The 16231-nt window shown below is 41.1% G+C and overlaps 1 protein-coding gene across 9 annotated transcripts in view; it reads left to right on the top strand.

Moving 5' to 3' along the window:
* Positions 1 to 16143, top strand: part of tjp2a (tight junction protein 2a (zona occludens 2)) — a 36641-nt gene extending 20498 nt beyond the window's left edge. For 4 of the 9 annotated variants that reach the window (XM_063478892.1, XM_063478900.1, XM_063478899.1 and 1 more), the window contains 20 exons: positions 578 to 681; positions 2775 to 2928; positions 4209 to 4320; positions 5997 to 6127; positions 6244 to 6328; positions 6468 to 6618; positions 6766 to 6874; positions 7151 to 7370; positions 7776 to 7960; positions 8062 to 8157; positions 8268 to 8347; positions 9217 to 9427; positions 9934 to 10034; positions 10129 to 10350; positions 10480 to 10569; positions 11224 to 11445; positions 11670 to 11684; positions 11931 to 12008; positions 13295 to 13380; positions 13477 to 16143. In XM_063478892.1, the coding sequence (XP_063334962.1) occupies positions 578 to 681; positions 2775 to 2928; positions 4209 to 4320; positions 5997 to 6127; positions 6244 to 6328; positions 6468 to 6618; positions 6766 to 6874; positions 7151 to 7370; positions 7776 to 7960; positions 8062 to 8157; positions 8268 to 8347; positions 9217 to 9427; positions 9934 to 10034; positions 10129 to 10350; positions 10480 to 10569; positions 11224 to 11445; positions 11670 to 11684; positions 11931 to 12008; positions 13295 to 13380; positions 13477 to 13633 (2609 nt within the window). In that variant the 3' untranslated portion in view covers positions 13634 to 16143. The remainder of the gene's footprint in view (positions 1 to 577; positions 682 to 2774; positions 2929 to 4208; positions 4321 to 5996; positions 6128 to 6243; positions 6329 to 6467; positions 6619 to 6765; positions 6875 to 7150; positions 7371 to 7775; positions 7961 to 8061; positions 8158 to 8267; positions 8348 to 9216; positions 9428 to 9933; positions 10035 to 10128; positions 10351 to 10479; positions 10570 to 11223; positions 11446 to 11669; positions 11685 to 11930; positions 12009 to 13294; positions 13381 to 13476) is intronic. The other 5 variants (XM_063478894.1, XM_063478898.1, XM_063478896.1 and 2 more) reach the window with 3 other exon arrangements.
* Positions 16144 to 16231: the final 88 nt, after the last annotated feature.

Here is a 16231-nt window from a genome sequence, read left to right as displayed (position 1 = left end):
AAAGGATGCACTTTATTTGAAGGTTTTATTAAATGGATGCAAAATGGAAATGTCCTAATTGTACATTTAATTGTTTACTCAAGCAATTCTAGCTCTATAGAGAGAGAGAGAGGGAGAGAGTTAACGGAGGCACGGCCATGTCAGCATACATCACCACCAGCTGATTACAGCATATCAGCAGATAAAATGGCTTGTACCATTCATTAGTTTGGCGCTCGCTGTTTACTGGCTTTATTTTTAAATTGAGGTGAATTTCTTCACTTGGCACAGAAATGCATAAAACAAAATGAACAATTGGAAAAGTGATCACAGTGCTTATAGGTAAATTCTTAATTTAAACATCAGCCTAGTATTTCAGTGCATCATTTATACAGATGTGTCCAGAGGCATTTTGGTCAGTGACCATTAATAAATCAGGTCGAAAAGTGACCTGATTAATTTTTCCATTTGTTCGGTCATGCCAGGTTATCTAGACTGTGAATGTCAGATATAATTAAAGTGGAGTTGGGTAAAATAAGGTAAAATATTTGTTTGATTATTTATACATAAAATATGTGTGTGATTTGTGTTTTTGCAGAATATGGCCTTCGTCTGGGCAGCCAGCTCTTCATCAAAGAGATGACCAGCACAGGACTTGCCAGCAAGGATGGAAACCTGCAGGAAGGGGACATTATTCTGAAGGTAGGGTGGTGTATATTCCTTATTTGTCATTTTTTGCTCATTAACCGTCCATCTCTGACAGTTCAAATGAATCCTTATTTATATTTTACTGGGCTTTCGCTCAGCATCTTGGGTCACGCTTTGGATGAAACGATCCGGTCACACAGGGTTAAAGACACTGCGTAGCAACTACAGATCGCTAGGGAAAATGAGTATTTCCTGACCAGTTGTTGGCAGTCAATGTGAAATCGATGGCTACATCGCAGTCACGCAAGACTAATGACTAGTTTGTGACCCCATGGCCCAGCTGTCGCTATGGAAAAATGAGTATTCCTCAGCTGGTTGCTAAAGCTTGCTGGTATTTGCTCAGTAAGATTGCAAAGAGCTGTATATACCTCTGCACTGAAACTTTACAGTTGCCTTGTTCACTAGTAGGTTGCTGGCAACACAGACACTCTGTAAAAATTGTTGGTTTCAGTGATATGGTGCGAAATTTAGTTTGAAGATGAGTGTTCTCCATTTCTGGTTTGCATTACACTTTCTTAAGTTACAGCTCGGCAAGCAATCAAGAGCAGGCTGAGAAATAAATTATTTCCCTAGTGACCAGTGGTTGCCAGGGGTAGATGGGTCTCTGACCAAGGTCAGTGCTAGTATATTGTAACCTTGGTTTCTGCCGCTTCAGTTGCTTGGTTGTATTCCGTATCCAGCCTCTAATTTCTTTCTTTTATGTTAAAGTGCTGCAAAACCGTGCTGTAACACAGCTGTCATCTGTTTGCTTTCAATCTCTTTTGTTTATGTCTTCCACTGAGAGAGAGTCAGAGCTGCAACATTGGGTAGCGGAAGTGTAACATCTTTTAGCAGACAGCTACCGTTGTGTAAAATAAGAAACATGCGTTTAACAGACTAGTATTTCGTACTAGAAAGGGCAGCAGCGATTAAACATTTAGTCAACAAGTCGCCCACATTACTATCAGTACCTGGGAGAAGCAGCTGCCACACAGAGGCAGGGCGGAGTGGTCACTTTTACATTTGTCTCATATTAAACAAGATTTTCTGAAAGTTTCAAATAACGAAGGCAGCGTGTGTAAAGGTAATCTCAGTGAACCAACGCTCAGGATTCACACTGCTTTAAAAGCTCAGTTTTAAACTGTTTTTTGTTTTTTTGTTTTTTTTTCCCTACTGTTTGCTCTGTATGATATCAGTGAGAGGGGGGTGTCCCAAGTGTGGTCATGTTGGGCACAGAAGCCCCAACAACCTGCTGTTTTTAAATGGTATTTGTGTGAATGGCAGTCGGCTTAAAATGAGGGTGGAAGAAGCTAAAAGGATGAACTTAGGGACTGCTTTTCTATTTAACTTTAGCATTTAGTAAGCCATTATTGAATTTGAGCTATTTTATTCCATGGAGTATTTCTGAATAGTGTTTTAATGTTTTTTAAAAAATGTGTTTTGTTTTTGCTCTTTGTTTATATTTACATTTTTTATTTTAGCTTCTTACTGTCATATTTTTTATCTTTTATGTGGACTGTTGTATATCAGTTTTATTTCTTTACCCTATTTAATTGAGCTCATTTCATTTTTTTTTTTTTTGTTTTTTTACCTTATTGCTTTGTTCTACTTTAGCTAGCCATTTTTGTTGTTATGTTTTTGTTACTTTTTGGCTGCTTTTGTCTCCTCTATCTCTGCCTCTTTTGACTTGTTGTATCTTTACAGTGTAAGATAAATAAGGATTATTTTAAGCTTTAACAAAAATCTGGAGCTGGACATATGCCGAATAGGTTCAGTTTAAAGATCACCCATCTCAATGACATTATACAGAGTCAAGAACAGAAAAAAAGTATCTGAAACTGACTGTTTAAAGCAACCTGAAGCGTGAGTGAGCTTTTGGCTCACGGAGACTACTTAGTTATGTGCTTACCTCATTAAACCTTTGACCATGTGTAATATCAACATTTGTAGTTGTGATAGTAGATGTTTGTATATAACATTAGGAAAAGCATAATTCCTTTTTAAGTGTACCAAATATTTAAAAACTGTAAAACATTGCATGCTTTGTTTGTGTGATTTGTGCAGTGAGAAGCGTCTGCACATCTCCTAATCCCCTCTGTCTCTGTCAGATTAACGGGACTGTGACAGAAAACCTGTCTCTCAGCGATGCCGGGAAGCTGATTGAGAAGTCCCGCGGGAAGCTGCAGCTGGTGGTGCAGCGAGACAGGAAGAAGATCCTGGTCCGAATCCCGCCGATGGTCGACAGCGACTCGGAGCTCGACGGTGAGAGAAACTCGAAACTGAAAAGCAGCAGGTCCTATGCCGTGTAAAGGCACACCTGGCGAGTGGCCATCATCATCTCCATGATCATCATCATCTTCATCATTTTATATATATATCTAGAAATATAAACCTCATTGCATTATGAACTTCTAATGAATCAATTGTGGAAACCTTAATGCCATTAATGTTTCTGTACCTGTCAATCAAATTTGTTCTTAATTCTTAAAATAAAGGCTTTACTTACATCAACTTTTAGTTTTATTTAAATATTATTTCACATACACATATTCCACAAAGCACTATGAGCTAACCATATTCAGCACATCATCACCATCCCTCCACCCTCTTATTGCTCACCCCTTTATACCTGTTTTTATTGTCACATGACCAGATGGCATGCTGTTATTGGTCGGGAAGGATAGAGATAAGTGGTGTGAGTGGATTGTTCACTGACCAAATGTTTGCAGGGAGGAGGGGGGGGGGAATAGCACGAAGACTTGTGACCCAGTTTGACTGGTTTGGGGAGTGCGTGTGTGTGTGTGTGTGTGTGTGTGTGTGTGTGTGTGTGCGCGCGCGCGTGCGTGTGTGAAAGTGCTCATTCGCCTCTAGCGGCGTGATCTAATCCCCTATCATAATCCTGCTACTGGATATGACAGAATTTCATTATGTTAAGGTTCGCACCGCTGCAGCCTCTGGTTTCTACCATCCAGCACCCTTCTTTGTAATTCTGTTTGAGGACAATAGGGACCGACTGACTGAAAAATTAGGATTTTGAGGTCTGACGGGTACAAATCACCTTAAGTGCACATGTGTAATTTTACTTTGTAATGGTATTACTGTGCTTATTCCTCCCTGCCCTGCAGTATAACATAGAAGTGCAGTCTAGCTTCCACACCCTGAATGCTAACATTGAAACATCCTGTTGAGTTTTAGTGCTCCTCGTCATCATTGTAACCCCAGAAACTGGTATTGCATATCTAATTGGTGTGGCTACTCATCTGTGAACAGTGCTCTGACCTTCATTTGTCTGAGAGCTGTGTTGCCCCCCCCCCCCCCGCTTTCATGACCCACAGGCCATTTGAGCCGAGCAAGGGCCATGTTATGTAATTTACAAAACAAAGAAGCACCAAGGAGAGATGCAGCATTTTACTCTTTCTGATAAAGTTTATAGGCTTTACTACCTGAACACAGAGGACCCCACCCCCCACCCCCATAGCTGCTTGACTCTTGTGTGGTTTCACAGGGGTTGTGATATTTTTCATCATCCTTGTGTGTTTCAGATATCTCTGAGATCGAGTCGTACCGCTCCTATTCTCCACAGGATGACAGACGGGCCCACCACTCTGACCTCTCCTCCCATTCCTCCAATGAGAGACTTCGAGACAAGCCCAGGTACACTGTCATTAAAGGCCAATTCTGGTATATTTCAAGCTGTAAAAGCTTTTAATGAGCTTTTCCCCTCAGCCTCAGGGTTAGGGGCTCAGAGACTACATCTGACTACGATGCTCTGACCCAGATGGCATGTAGCTGAGGTGTTTTGGGCATGTCTTATCAGGGCGGAGGAGACCCCAGAGCAGACCCGGGACATGCTGAGACTGTGTCTTTGCTTGCTTGGGAACTCCTTTGCGTCCTCCAGTCAGTGCTGGAGGTGGTGGCTTGGGAGAGGGAGGTCTGGGAATCTGCTTTCCTGTGAAATCAGAAAATGCAATTTCAGTTTTATTTATATAGGGGGAAAAAATAGAAAAAGAATACAACAATCAGATAATACTCTATGAACAAGCACTGGGTGATCACGGGAAGGAAATTTAACAGGAAAAGATTTCCGGCAGAATCGGCTCAGGGAGGGGCAGCCATCACCAGGAATGCACAATTAGGAACACAACACAAACTGTACCTATTTATTTGGCTGTTTGACCTTTCCAAGGATATTGGTGTCTACGACACCAATCCTAGTATGAATCCTAGCCCCTCCTTTATTGTTTGACCCTTTTTATTTTTCATGAAATCGAGCACAGTGTTCATTCGGTTCACCAAGTTGAACTCAGTCACATTCCTATGATATCAGCTGATCTCAGTGCTAGCCCACATAAACTGATGGTTCAACCGATATCTTCCTGAACATCCTGTTTTTCAGTCTTGTAGAGAATCCTGTTTAACTTGCTTTAGCCTGCTACCGTTGCTGCATCTGAAAGCTGCAACCCCCATCCACCCGTGCTCCTCCTCTTCATGCTTATTCATGTCATATCTGCCATCCATGCCTGCTCTGTTTTGGACTGGTTGGTCTTGCAACTGCTGCTTTTCCCATCTCAGGATTTCCACTACACACATGCATACGGAAGGACAGGAAAGTCTAAGAACAGAGCTGTACTCCCAAATCTTCCTGCAGAAATAAAGTTCTTTTACTTTCGTGGTCCTGACTGAGTTAGAAGATTTTGTGGCTCCACAGGTTATGCCAGTTTGCACTACACACCTCTGCTCCAAAGATTTGTGGAAGATGAACTGAACTGGGTTGGGCAACGATTCCAAAGCTTTCCAAATCAACTGGAATTTTATACAGATCATTTCAAATGTTTCTGAGTGTGACAAAAAGCGCAAACACAAAGTTTAAGCCTTGAAGAGCTGGGTCTGTGTTGTTTTGGCAACTGCTTGTGACCTCATGTCTCATTTTCATTCATAGGAAAGAATTATAATTAACATTTCCTCACAACAAAAGATTTGTCTGCCTGCTCTAAAAACAAACAAACAAAAACCACATAATACATCTAAAAATGATTTTAAGTGTTGCTTTGTTTTGTGCTTTTCTTAATTCTAGATACCACAAAAGCATTGAGCTCTGCTTTGGTCAGTCATTTATTACGAATGCATTAAATACACCAGAAACAAATCAGGATAATGTAGGATTATGCTGGTTTTATGCTTCATGAAGCTCAGGCAGTCCGTCACATCAAATATCGGAAAAACCACCGTGTTATTAAACCAAACCGGAAAAGGAGTCATAATTATATCAACCGAATTAAATGTGTAAAATGCTTCTTTTAAACTTTCCAAAAAATTTGGGATATTACCAGAGAGGACCCGCCTAACAGGCTGGCAAAAATGGGTGCCATGCCAACCCCATTCAGAGGTGCCGACAGAGACGTTGAAGATAAGGCTCCTTTGCACGCAGAGAGGGAGGAGCCACGCTCCGAGACACCACCAGGTAAACATGATTCCGTCCAGAATATACAAGACTGTAAAAAAATAAATAAATAAAATAAAAGTCAAATCAGACAGTTGAATTGAATACTGTGACTGCAAATGATTTTGTTTCTGCAGTACCAGCTGCCAGTGTCGCCCCAAAGGTTCACGCTCCCCCTAAAGTGCCACTAAAGCCAAGTGCAGAAGACCTGGAAATATACGGGTCAGTATTAGTTAGGGTTTTTTTTGTTTTTTTAAATTGAGTTGCTCAAACTCAAATTTACTCAAAAACAAGAAGCCAGCTTGGTTGTCTCCGTCATAAATAGACTCTCCCTTTGTCAACTGTTGTTTCCATAATGCAGGCCGAACACGGTGATGGTGCGTTTCCAGAAAGGTGACAGTGTGGGTCTGCGGCTGGCGGGAGGAAATGATGTCGGCATCTTTATCGCCGGTGTTCAGGAAGACAGTGCAGCAGAGCAGGAGGGTCTCCGGACAGGAGATCAGATCATGAGGGTACGGCACGTTTTAGTTCCACATTTAAACCCTGCACACACAAGAGTGCTGTGTCTGAAGTTAGCTTGGAGAAAAAAGACAGAAGCTTCGTCTTTGAGACATATATCAGGCCAGATTTCTCATTTTATTTCCTATTGTGTGCTTCAGGTGAACAACAGAGACTTCAGAGGCATGGTGCGTGAAGATGCTGTTCTCTACCTCCTGGAGATTCCTAAAGGAGAGGAAGTTACCATTCTTGCGCAGAGCAAGCCTGAAGGTACTGGACTGGATAAAGAACAGCTGCACAAACAGTACTAATGCCAAAACCTTCCTGTGTTAAAGTATATCACATAGACACACACAGAATATGATAAAAGTCTTAGTAGTCTTGTATGAAGAGTCAGTGGCTTGCTTGCTTTTCTATTTCCTGTAATTTATTTATTTTTATGATAATAGATGAATGAGGAAAAACAAGAGGCCCAAATTTGAGCCATGTGGGATGCCAAATAATGGTGGGGGGGTTTTAGCTTCTGTTTTCTTCTATTTTTGCCAGTGTATAAAGACGTTTTAGCATCTGGCAGAGGCGACTCCTTCTTCATTAGAACCCACTTTGAATATGAGAAGGAGGCCCCGCAGAGCCTTCCTTTCTCCAGGGGGGAGATCTTCAAAGTGACGGACACACTCTATGATGGCAAACTCGGCAACTGGCTGGCAATCCGTAGTGACAAAAACAACCAGCTGTTAGAAAAGGGAATCATCCCCAACAAGAGCAGGTATGCAATGATGATCATCTTTGTGCAGACAGCCTTTCTGCCCCCTGCTGGCTATTAGAAAAATTCACTTTCAGACGTTGGAAGTCTGAAAGTGAAGTCTGTTTTTTGTTGTTTTTTATTTTAAATATATATATTTCAAGTTTTTAATTTTTTTGTATTAAGGATTTGGCTGGATATTTTATCTTTCTCAGCAGAAGACACTGCCTTTCTTGTAGCGTCTTTCAAATCTAAAGATCAAGATTGGATTAATGAAAATTTATAGAAACATTGTTAGTAGTATAGCACATGTAACAATAGTGTTATCTATACAGCACAACATGTTCTTTCGCTGGTAAGAAATCTGCATATCATCGTGTGATCAATCTAACTAGACAAAGTCATATATTTTCTTGTTTTCGATATCAGAGCAGAGCAAATGGCTAACGTCCAGAATGCTGCACGGGCTGCATCGGGCAATGACAGAGGAGACTTCTGGAGGATGAGGGGCCAAAGAGCTGCAAAGAAGAAAGATCTGCGCAAGAGTCGAGACGACCAGGGCAACGTTCCGGTTACACGCTTCCCCGCCTATGAGAGAGTGGTATTACGTGAAGGTATCCAGGAAACCCTTTCACCCTGCAATTTCACTTGAGGCATTTTGCAGAGGTCCTCGCTGTGCCAGGACTTCTGAATCAATTCTTTTTGTTTCATTTAGCTGGTTTCAGGAGACCGGTGGTGATATTTGGGCCCATTTCTGACGTAGTTAACGAAAAACTGGCTACTGAACTTCCTGATCAGTTTGTCATTGCTAGTAAGTATCACGACCGCCTGTAAATAAACATTAGCACTAACAGAAAAAGGTTTCTGTAGGCTTTCTTTACTCTGTTCTTGTTTGTGAGTGGTTTTTATCTCCTCTTTCAGAAACTGAGCCCAAGGATGCAGGAAGTGAGAAGTCCTCGGGGGTGGTGAGATTGAACTCTATCCGGCAAATCATTGAACAGGTATGGTATAATCATTAGAAGATAATGACGCTGTATGAACACTAGTGCAGTGCCTGTTATGGGAGTGCGCAAGACCCATTTTATCTTGTTACAATTTATTATTTCCCCTATTTTTAATTTTTATGTCCCCTAAACACCATTAAACCAGAGATGAATAATAGTGGCTCCATAATTGTAGCGATATAAAGCTTCAGATAACAAGCCAGAGATCCCCAGGGTAATTTTGGGTGGATACACAGATCCTTTTGGAGTTGCATCAAAACTCCAAAGGGATTTGTTGCATCAGAAGCATAAAAATCTGCCAATAGAGGAGCATCTAACAAGAAAGAGTTAAAGAACAACTTGTGCAGCCATGTTTGTGGGAACCCATTTGAATTTTAGACTAAGTGATCTTTTTTATATAAGATAAAGCAGTTTTGCTTGACCTCATAGTTTCATCCACCTGTTTGAGGGCTAAGAATTAAAATAGGGTAGGGTTGTTAGTCTGTTCTGGTCAGCTAATCAAAATTTAATTTTAAAGAGATTTTGCTTTCCAGCTATTACCCTTTATTACCTACCATAAAACAAGTCATCATAGAGCGCTTCTTTACATGCTTTAGTGCCGTTTTGTGCAGAATTTTAACTTCCTATACATCAATACAACCTTTATATCCCAAAGTCCATAGTAACCAAATAAACTGCTAAAACAGACAACAAACCACAAAAAAATATTTCTAGATATAGAAATGTCATAGTTCAAATTCACCTGCAGAGTTTGAAGTGGCTCAGATGAACAGCTGTCGAGAGTGACAAAACAGAGATTTCTGTGCAATTATTACTCATCATCCAACATATAACCATGTTTTTCTTTTTTTATTATTCTCCTGCAGGACCGTCACGCTCTGCTGGATGTGACTCCCAAAGCTGTGGACACCCTGAATTACACTCAGTGGTACCCCATCGTCCTTTTCCTGAACCCTGACAGCAAACAAGGTGTGAAGACCATGAGAAACCGCCTCATACCCGGATCCAACCGCAGCGCACGCAAACTGTACGAGCAGGCCCTTAGGCTGAAAAAGAGCTGTTCACACCTTTTCACGAGTGAGTTTTATGTGATTTATGGCATGGTTGTCCGTAGTTAACTTGTGATTAATCAAATTTTTTTTAATCAACTGTAACTGTACCCTTAACAGGATAGTTAAGGCATGGGGGTGGAAAATATACATACTTTATTCACATTTATGTTTATAATTATTGCAACAATCCAAATGACAACTACTACTGAGAAAACCCCCGGAGGTACTGCATGCTCATAAAATACACCAGATGTACGCAAAAATTCTTCTTTCTCCATTTCTGCTCACCATCCACAATGTAACTGATGAAACCACTTCCAGACAACCTGATCTACAAGGCCAGGCCAAAGGTCACAGAGCCCACATGCATTGATCGTGCGTCAAAAAAACAATAGAGGCGTTAAAAGGAATTTGCGTTGACATGGTATTGTCATGTTAACTTTGACAGTACTAAGTATTATGAAATCTTTTTCTTCATATATTTTTTTCTTTTAAAAAAAAAATTGTTTGTTTTTGTTTTTTGTCTGTTAGACACCATCGACTTGAACTCGGCCAATGACGCATGGTATGGCAGTGTGAAAGATTCAATTCGGGAGCAGCAAGATAAAGCTGTGTGGGTGTGCGAGGGCAAGGTGAGTGTCAGTGAACTTCTGCAGACCATGTGTTTTTGTGTGAATTTGACTGTTTCTTACACCCCTTCCCTTTGCTGTTACTTTCTCTCCTCAGGTGGACGGTTCAGAGGAGGACCTAGATCTCCAAGACGACCGCATGTCCTACCTGTCGGCAATGAGTGACTACCTCAGCATGGACAGCCGGATGACCAGCGACTACGATGACACAGCGGACGAGGGCGGGGCGTACACTGACAATGAGCTGGACGAGACACTGGATGAACCCCAGCCCGTGTCGGCCATCAGTCGATCATCAGAACCTGTACTGCCCGACGAGGTGGGCGTGTCTGCCGATAGACACTCTGATACCCTTCTTTTCCCCAACGTTGTTAATCCATCATCATCACTGTTAAAATATCTACTCCAACCCCTGTGACCCTTCTCTGTGTGCCGTGTGTTTGTGTAGAGGCCTCACCCTGAACCCCGTGTACGTATGAGAAGAGAGGTGAGCAGAGAGCCAAGCCCTCCCCCTTCTTTCGTCCCTGAACCCCCAAAGGTGAGAACCTCTCCCTGTTTTTCTCCCGTCAGACATCATTATCGCTACACTTTTTTGTGGTCTCTCAAGCTGCATCTCAATTAAAAGTCTTTAGACCTTTCAGTTCTTGGCAAGACTCGAAGTACCATCAGATCCGCTTCAAACCAAGCTGGAAATGTCTGAGGGTAGAACTGTCTTCTTTGGACTTCATTTAGTGCCTGTGTCCATTTTCAGAGCTTTTTCTTGATAAATAACAAAAACTCTAATCTAGATGAATAAAGTTGCCCTTCTATACATCAGTTAAGAGTGCATCCAATATAGGAGGATCTAATTAAATTGCTTCATTTGGTACTTCCTCTGCAAGCCGCTTTGCAACCCACCTGCACCCTGTACTCGTCCTCTAATTGATGTTTCTTTCCACATATGCACATATGTACCTGCAAATATAAGGGACTGAAGATGAGGGGGGAAAAAACACCTTTTGTTGCCTAAAGCAGCTGTGACTGAAATAAACTTTCTCACACTAAGCCGTGTGTTCAAATAAATCAATCAATAAAATGTTCAAAACTCCTGCCTGCTTTATATTTGGAAGTGGCTCTCCCTGAAAACAACAAACCACATCCTGTAGTTGAGCAAATGATCACAAATGGTTCTTTCTTTTTTTGTTTGTTTCAGGTTCGTGCTCAGACTCGAACTGACTCCACACGGAGCTACGAGTCACACTCCAGCAGCACCATCAGCAGCGACGCAGTGGGCGGAAACAAGCCGCCTCCCCCTCCCGTGAAGCCTGTGAAGCCCACTATCGCCCGCCAACCAGTGAACCAGTCGTCAGAAGATCAGAGTCCGGGGAAAGACGAGGAAGAGGAGGACCCTGCCAACAAATCCTTCCTGGGCAAGGTTAGACTCATTTATTGATTTAAATGAATTAATTATTTTTTATTTTATTCTTATACCAACAAGGCAGCTATCTGGGGCAAAAAGTCAGACTTTTTTATGTTTCTTTCTTCCCTTGTTTTAGAAGATTTCACTCTGTTATTATATCACACTTATTCCCTTCTCCTCCTTTTTTTTTTTTTTTTTTTTTTTTTTTTTTTACTTTCTCTGCATCTAATGTGAAATAGAAAATGGGTGACCAGGTAACTACAAATTTACCAACATGTGTTTCCAACCCTCCCTTCAAATCCAGCTCGTCATACATCACAAATGTTCCCATTAATAAATCTCATTATGTATTTGCGTATTTACAGACACTCTTGTCTGTAAATGTTTCATCTGACAATCACTTCCTTGTGAGTTACACCATGTGAGTGGACGTGTGGCATCTATGCTGTTTTGGGGGGTTTTTAATCAAAAATTGAAGTTTCACTTTTATTTTCTTCCAGATTAAAGCGTTTGAGAAGATGGACCATCTGGCAAGAGCTCAGAGGATCCTGGAGCTACAGGAGGCAGAAAACGCTCGAGTCAGTAGTGCTGTCTTTCTTCATGGTACAGCTGTAAACTTCAGAGCAGGAACAGACACAGCAGGGAGCTTTCAGTTGACTTTTGGCAGTTGAATCCTGTCGGATTTATAGAAAGCTGCTTTTAAAGTTCCTCTTACTTCCCCGTCTGTCCTAAAACAATCCTGACATTCCCATATCCAAGTCCAGTGTCTAAAAACATTTTCTGATGTTCAGTCAGATCCATGAAATGTACATAAAGGTGGCTGTGTCCAACATAAATTGGTTTGTGGACTCATTTTGAAGCCTTGAGCATTTTGTCTGTCACCATCTTGCTGTTTTGAAACTTTTCTTTTCTTTTTTTAGTCCACTTAAGTCTTACCTATGAATCATCATGTGTCTACACTTAAGACATAAGAGGTGGCTGTGGTTCAGGAGATGGAGCACGTCTACTAATGTTGCTGTTTCGATCTGTGGCTGCTCCAGAAGATACTGAACCCCGACTTGCTTTGATTGCCTGAGTAAAAAGTCTTTATATAAGAACCAGTCCATTGTACCATCCATGTAAAACTTGGCAATCTTTGCAAAGAACAAGTTTTTAATTGTACCAATAGGCACTTTGTTCCTGTTTCTTGGTCTGAATTTACAAAAAATCCCAAAGATAAGAGTTTTGACAGGAATCCAATATTTTTGCACCAACAAGATGATTCCTAAAAACCTGCCATTGGTCAGGATGAACCAAAAAATAAATGAGAAAACAGCATCTGTCATATAAAGACATTTTGTTAAGAAATAGGAAAAAAAATCCAGCAAAGACCTGAAGCAGGACCTGAGAGATGCATCTGATCTTTCAGTTGATCAGCCTACTGTTCACTGAAGTTTCATCAATAATATTCTCAGTGAAAACAGTCACTTCCAAGCTCATCAGTATTGTACAAGCTCTGTATTTCCTTTGATGTTTGCATGTTTCAACATCAATTTTTATATTGTAAATCAAGGCAAGGTAGATTCTGACTAGTAAGATGTATTAAAATTATTACAGTACCCCTCACAGTAGTTGAACTTTGGACTGCAGCGTCTGTCCTCCTACTATTTACTCTAAAAAAGCAGCACTCCAGATGGGAGGAAGAGACACCTGGTTTAATGTTCACCAGGGTTTAAGAGTGTTGTTTTAAGGTAGAACTAAAAATCCTTCAAGTAAAGAAAGATACACTCGCAGCCTGTCTGGGTATAGTAGGATATTTTATTTCTGTTCTTTACTTTTTTGTATTAGATCTGACATATCTGGGTCTGTCCCTCTCTTTATGCAGTTGGAAATCGCCCAGAAGCATCCAGATCTCTACGCTGTCCCAGTGAAGCTGCCAAAACCCAACCTCAGCCGTCCTCAGCCAATAGGGTGAGAGCAGAGCCTCATCTCTGACATCATAAAAAATGTTCTATTTTTATAAAGATGCAAGTTTATGACCCGTGGTGTGTGTTTGTGTGTGTCCAGTTCAAGCTCCATCCCCGAGCCTCAGACTCCCTCCAGGCCGCCGTACTCTGAGTCGAGAGGACACGAGGACGACGAGGCCAACTACCGCCGCCAGCTGGCCGACCAGACCAAGAGAGGATATTACAACCCCCAGAAATACAAAGACACTGAGCTGTAAGGCTGGGAAAGCAGGAAGTGACATCATCACCGATCAAAACTCTTCAAACTTTTTGTCGTGTCGTCAGTTTCAGACACTTTTCACGTCCCTTGTTGTGCAGAAAGCGTGGTGCCCCCACGCACACAAACACACAGATATCTCTGGTCTACCTTTGCCACTCGCCGTTACAGAAACTGTGCACAGCTGATGTTTCAATGTATATATTCTGTTGGTATCTGTGATCTATATTTTATTTTCCCGCCCTTATTCCGGGGCTCAGTTTGTGCCTACCGTGTGTCACCATCACACAGTAAAACGCCCAATGTTTGGAAGGATAAGAAGCATAAAAGAGATGTAAACACGTCACTTTAAGCCATTTCAAACAGCTGGAGATGTCACATTTTTATACTCCCTTTTTGGACAGAAGAAAAATTCATAAACGTAAAACACTGCAATGCAAATTAACTATAATGGCACAATTCGGTGTCCTAAATTTAAGGTTCCTGCACTGCTGCTTAGGTCCTCTGCAGGTGGGACACAAAAGTATGAATATAGTATGAATACATGAAGTGAAACTTGATGAAGAACAGTCGAGGCCAAAAGTTTGGCAGTGGCACAAATTTTGTTTCATTTAGATTATTTATGTGATGTGCTCCTTCTGGGCCAAATCCTGATGGATGGTGATCCGTTTCTGTTGACCTTTGAGTCTTGATGGGTTGACATCACTTTTGCCTTGTGACATGGTGAAAATGCACCATGTTATTTTCACCATGACATGGTATATACATACAGCAGCAATCGTCACCAAATTGCTGCTGTATGAGCTGTTTGTTGTTTGTTTTTTGTTTGTTTTTTTGTAGTATGGTCGATCCTTAAAAAGTGAGTGGACAAACAGGCAGAATTCAGGATTTGGACCAGGAGTCAATGCCCAGCAACTTCAAACTTCAATAAATACTGGAGCGGCAAAGTGTGAGAAGCACAAAATTTCTGCTACTACCTAAACTTTTGACCATGACTGTAGAAAGATTGTTGTATCACAATATGAAAGTCCCCGTTTTGAACTTCCTGGCTGGGACCTTCAGGTGGGTGTAGACTCTCTTGGAAAGCTCCGGTTCCAGGGGTTGACTGTGTTGTCTGGCCGGCCACCAGTCCAGGGTATACCTGCCGGTCCTCGAGTGATGGATGGGATAGTTTCAAGAAATCGTAATAAAAACGTTTTTCAAGTTTTCATAATTGAACAAAATTAATGTGAAACAACAGAAATATCTGTTGATCCCACTGAGTTGCCGAATATCATCAGTGCTGCGCGTGGAGCAGGTGCAAACCTTTTGGACACAATAAAAATGTAACAAATGTAAAATTAAAACCAGCTAAAAACACTGTAAAAATACAACTAATGCCTGGTATTAATACACCGTGCAGTTTTTTACATTGTGATGGTGAATACACAAGAGGCTGAAACTGAAGCGAGCAAACACCCAAATCACTGTTACAGTTCTGTGGACTGCACCTCAGCTTTTTCACCAATTTTGTGCATTTTTGTGAGGCGCCACATGCTTCGGGCACGCTCCTCTGGTGTTAATTGTCCTCTAATCGCACCTCCCCTGCTGAACTACACATTCCAAAGTGGACGCCTGCATCTGCAGCACGCCGCTGTGTGAGCTGTGCAGTCTGGGAAGCAGCTTATTCTCAAGTGCCTTGCAGCTCTGATTTCAGCTCGGGAGATAAAGACTTCTACCTAAAAAGCACTTGTTTGGTTTTAACTGCTGTTGTAAACTGAACCAAGCAGAGGTTGAAAAGTATTTTCAGTACAGTTACTGCACACTGTCAAAATACACGAGTAGATTTAAACTGGAAACATCTTTCCTTTGTTCTTTGCTTTTGCTTTAGAAGAGCATTGCAGTCACTGAAGAGATGCGAAGTCAGAAATAGGAGATACAGATGGATTGCATGAATGCAGCATCTGTATCTCATCATTGCATGACATGGAAGTAATAATTACCAAAAAATTGCTCCCCCCCTTTTTTTTTTTTTTTTCCTTTTCTTTCTTTTTTTTTTTTTTTTTTTTTTTTTAATTTAGGACTTTGGCGAATGCAGGGCTCTTGGATAAGATGGGAAAGCTGTGCAGCTGCCTGTTTAGCATTTCTGTGTTAGACCAGCGTGTAAATGATGTCACAGATTTCATTAAAAAGTGTATCACGAGCGAGGCGTTCAGACAACTTGTGATGGAGCTATGTTTCTTTATTAGCTGCTGGCAACCAGAGACAATCACATTTTTTTTTATTGCTGATGCTTTTTTTTTTTTGTTGTTGAAAATATTGAATATATATTCATACACTTGATTCAGTTCAGTGTTTGTGCACTACTGTTTGGGGAATGTGGTGACAATCATGTTGGTTTATCAGTCTCTCTTAAATGTTATTTTATGTTTTTTTTTTTGATTTTTTTTTTTGCTTGTTTTGTTTTGTCTCCTGAGTGTTACACAACAGTCTCTTGGGAAAATCTAATAAATAAATGTTTTTTTGTTTTGTTTTTTTACACAGAGTAATATTCAGAGTGTCATGTTCCACCTTTGCTTTTGGGTTGCTTTTGTTTTAGAAATGCTGCTGTGTTGGGCTC

The sequence above is a fragment of the Pelmatolapia mariae genome, linkage group LG7 (assembly GCF_036321145.2).
Source record: "Pelmatolapia mariae isolate MD_Pm_ZW linkage group LG7, Pm_UMD_F_2, whole genome shotgun sequence".
Classification (NCBI taxonomy): domain Eukaryota; kingdom Metazoa; phylum Chordata; class Actinopteri; order Cichliformes; family Cichlidae; genus Pelmatolapia; species Pelmatolapia mariae.
This window is presented reverse-complemented; position numbering and strand designations above follow the sequence as displayed.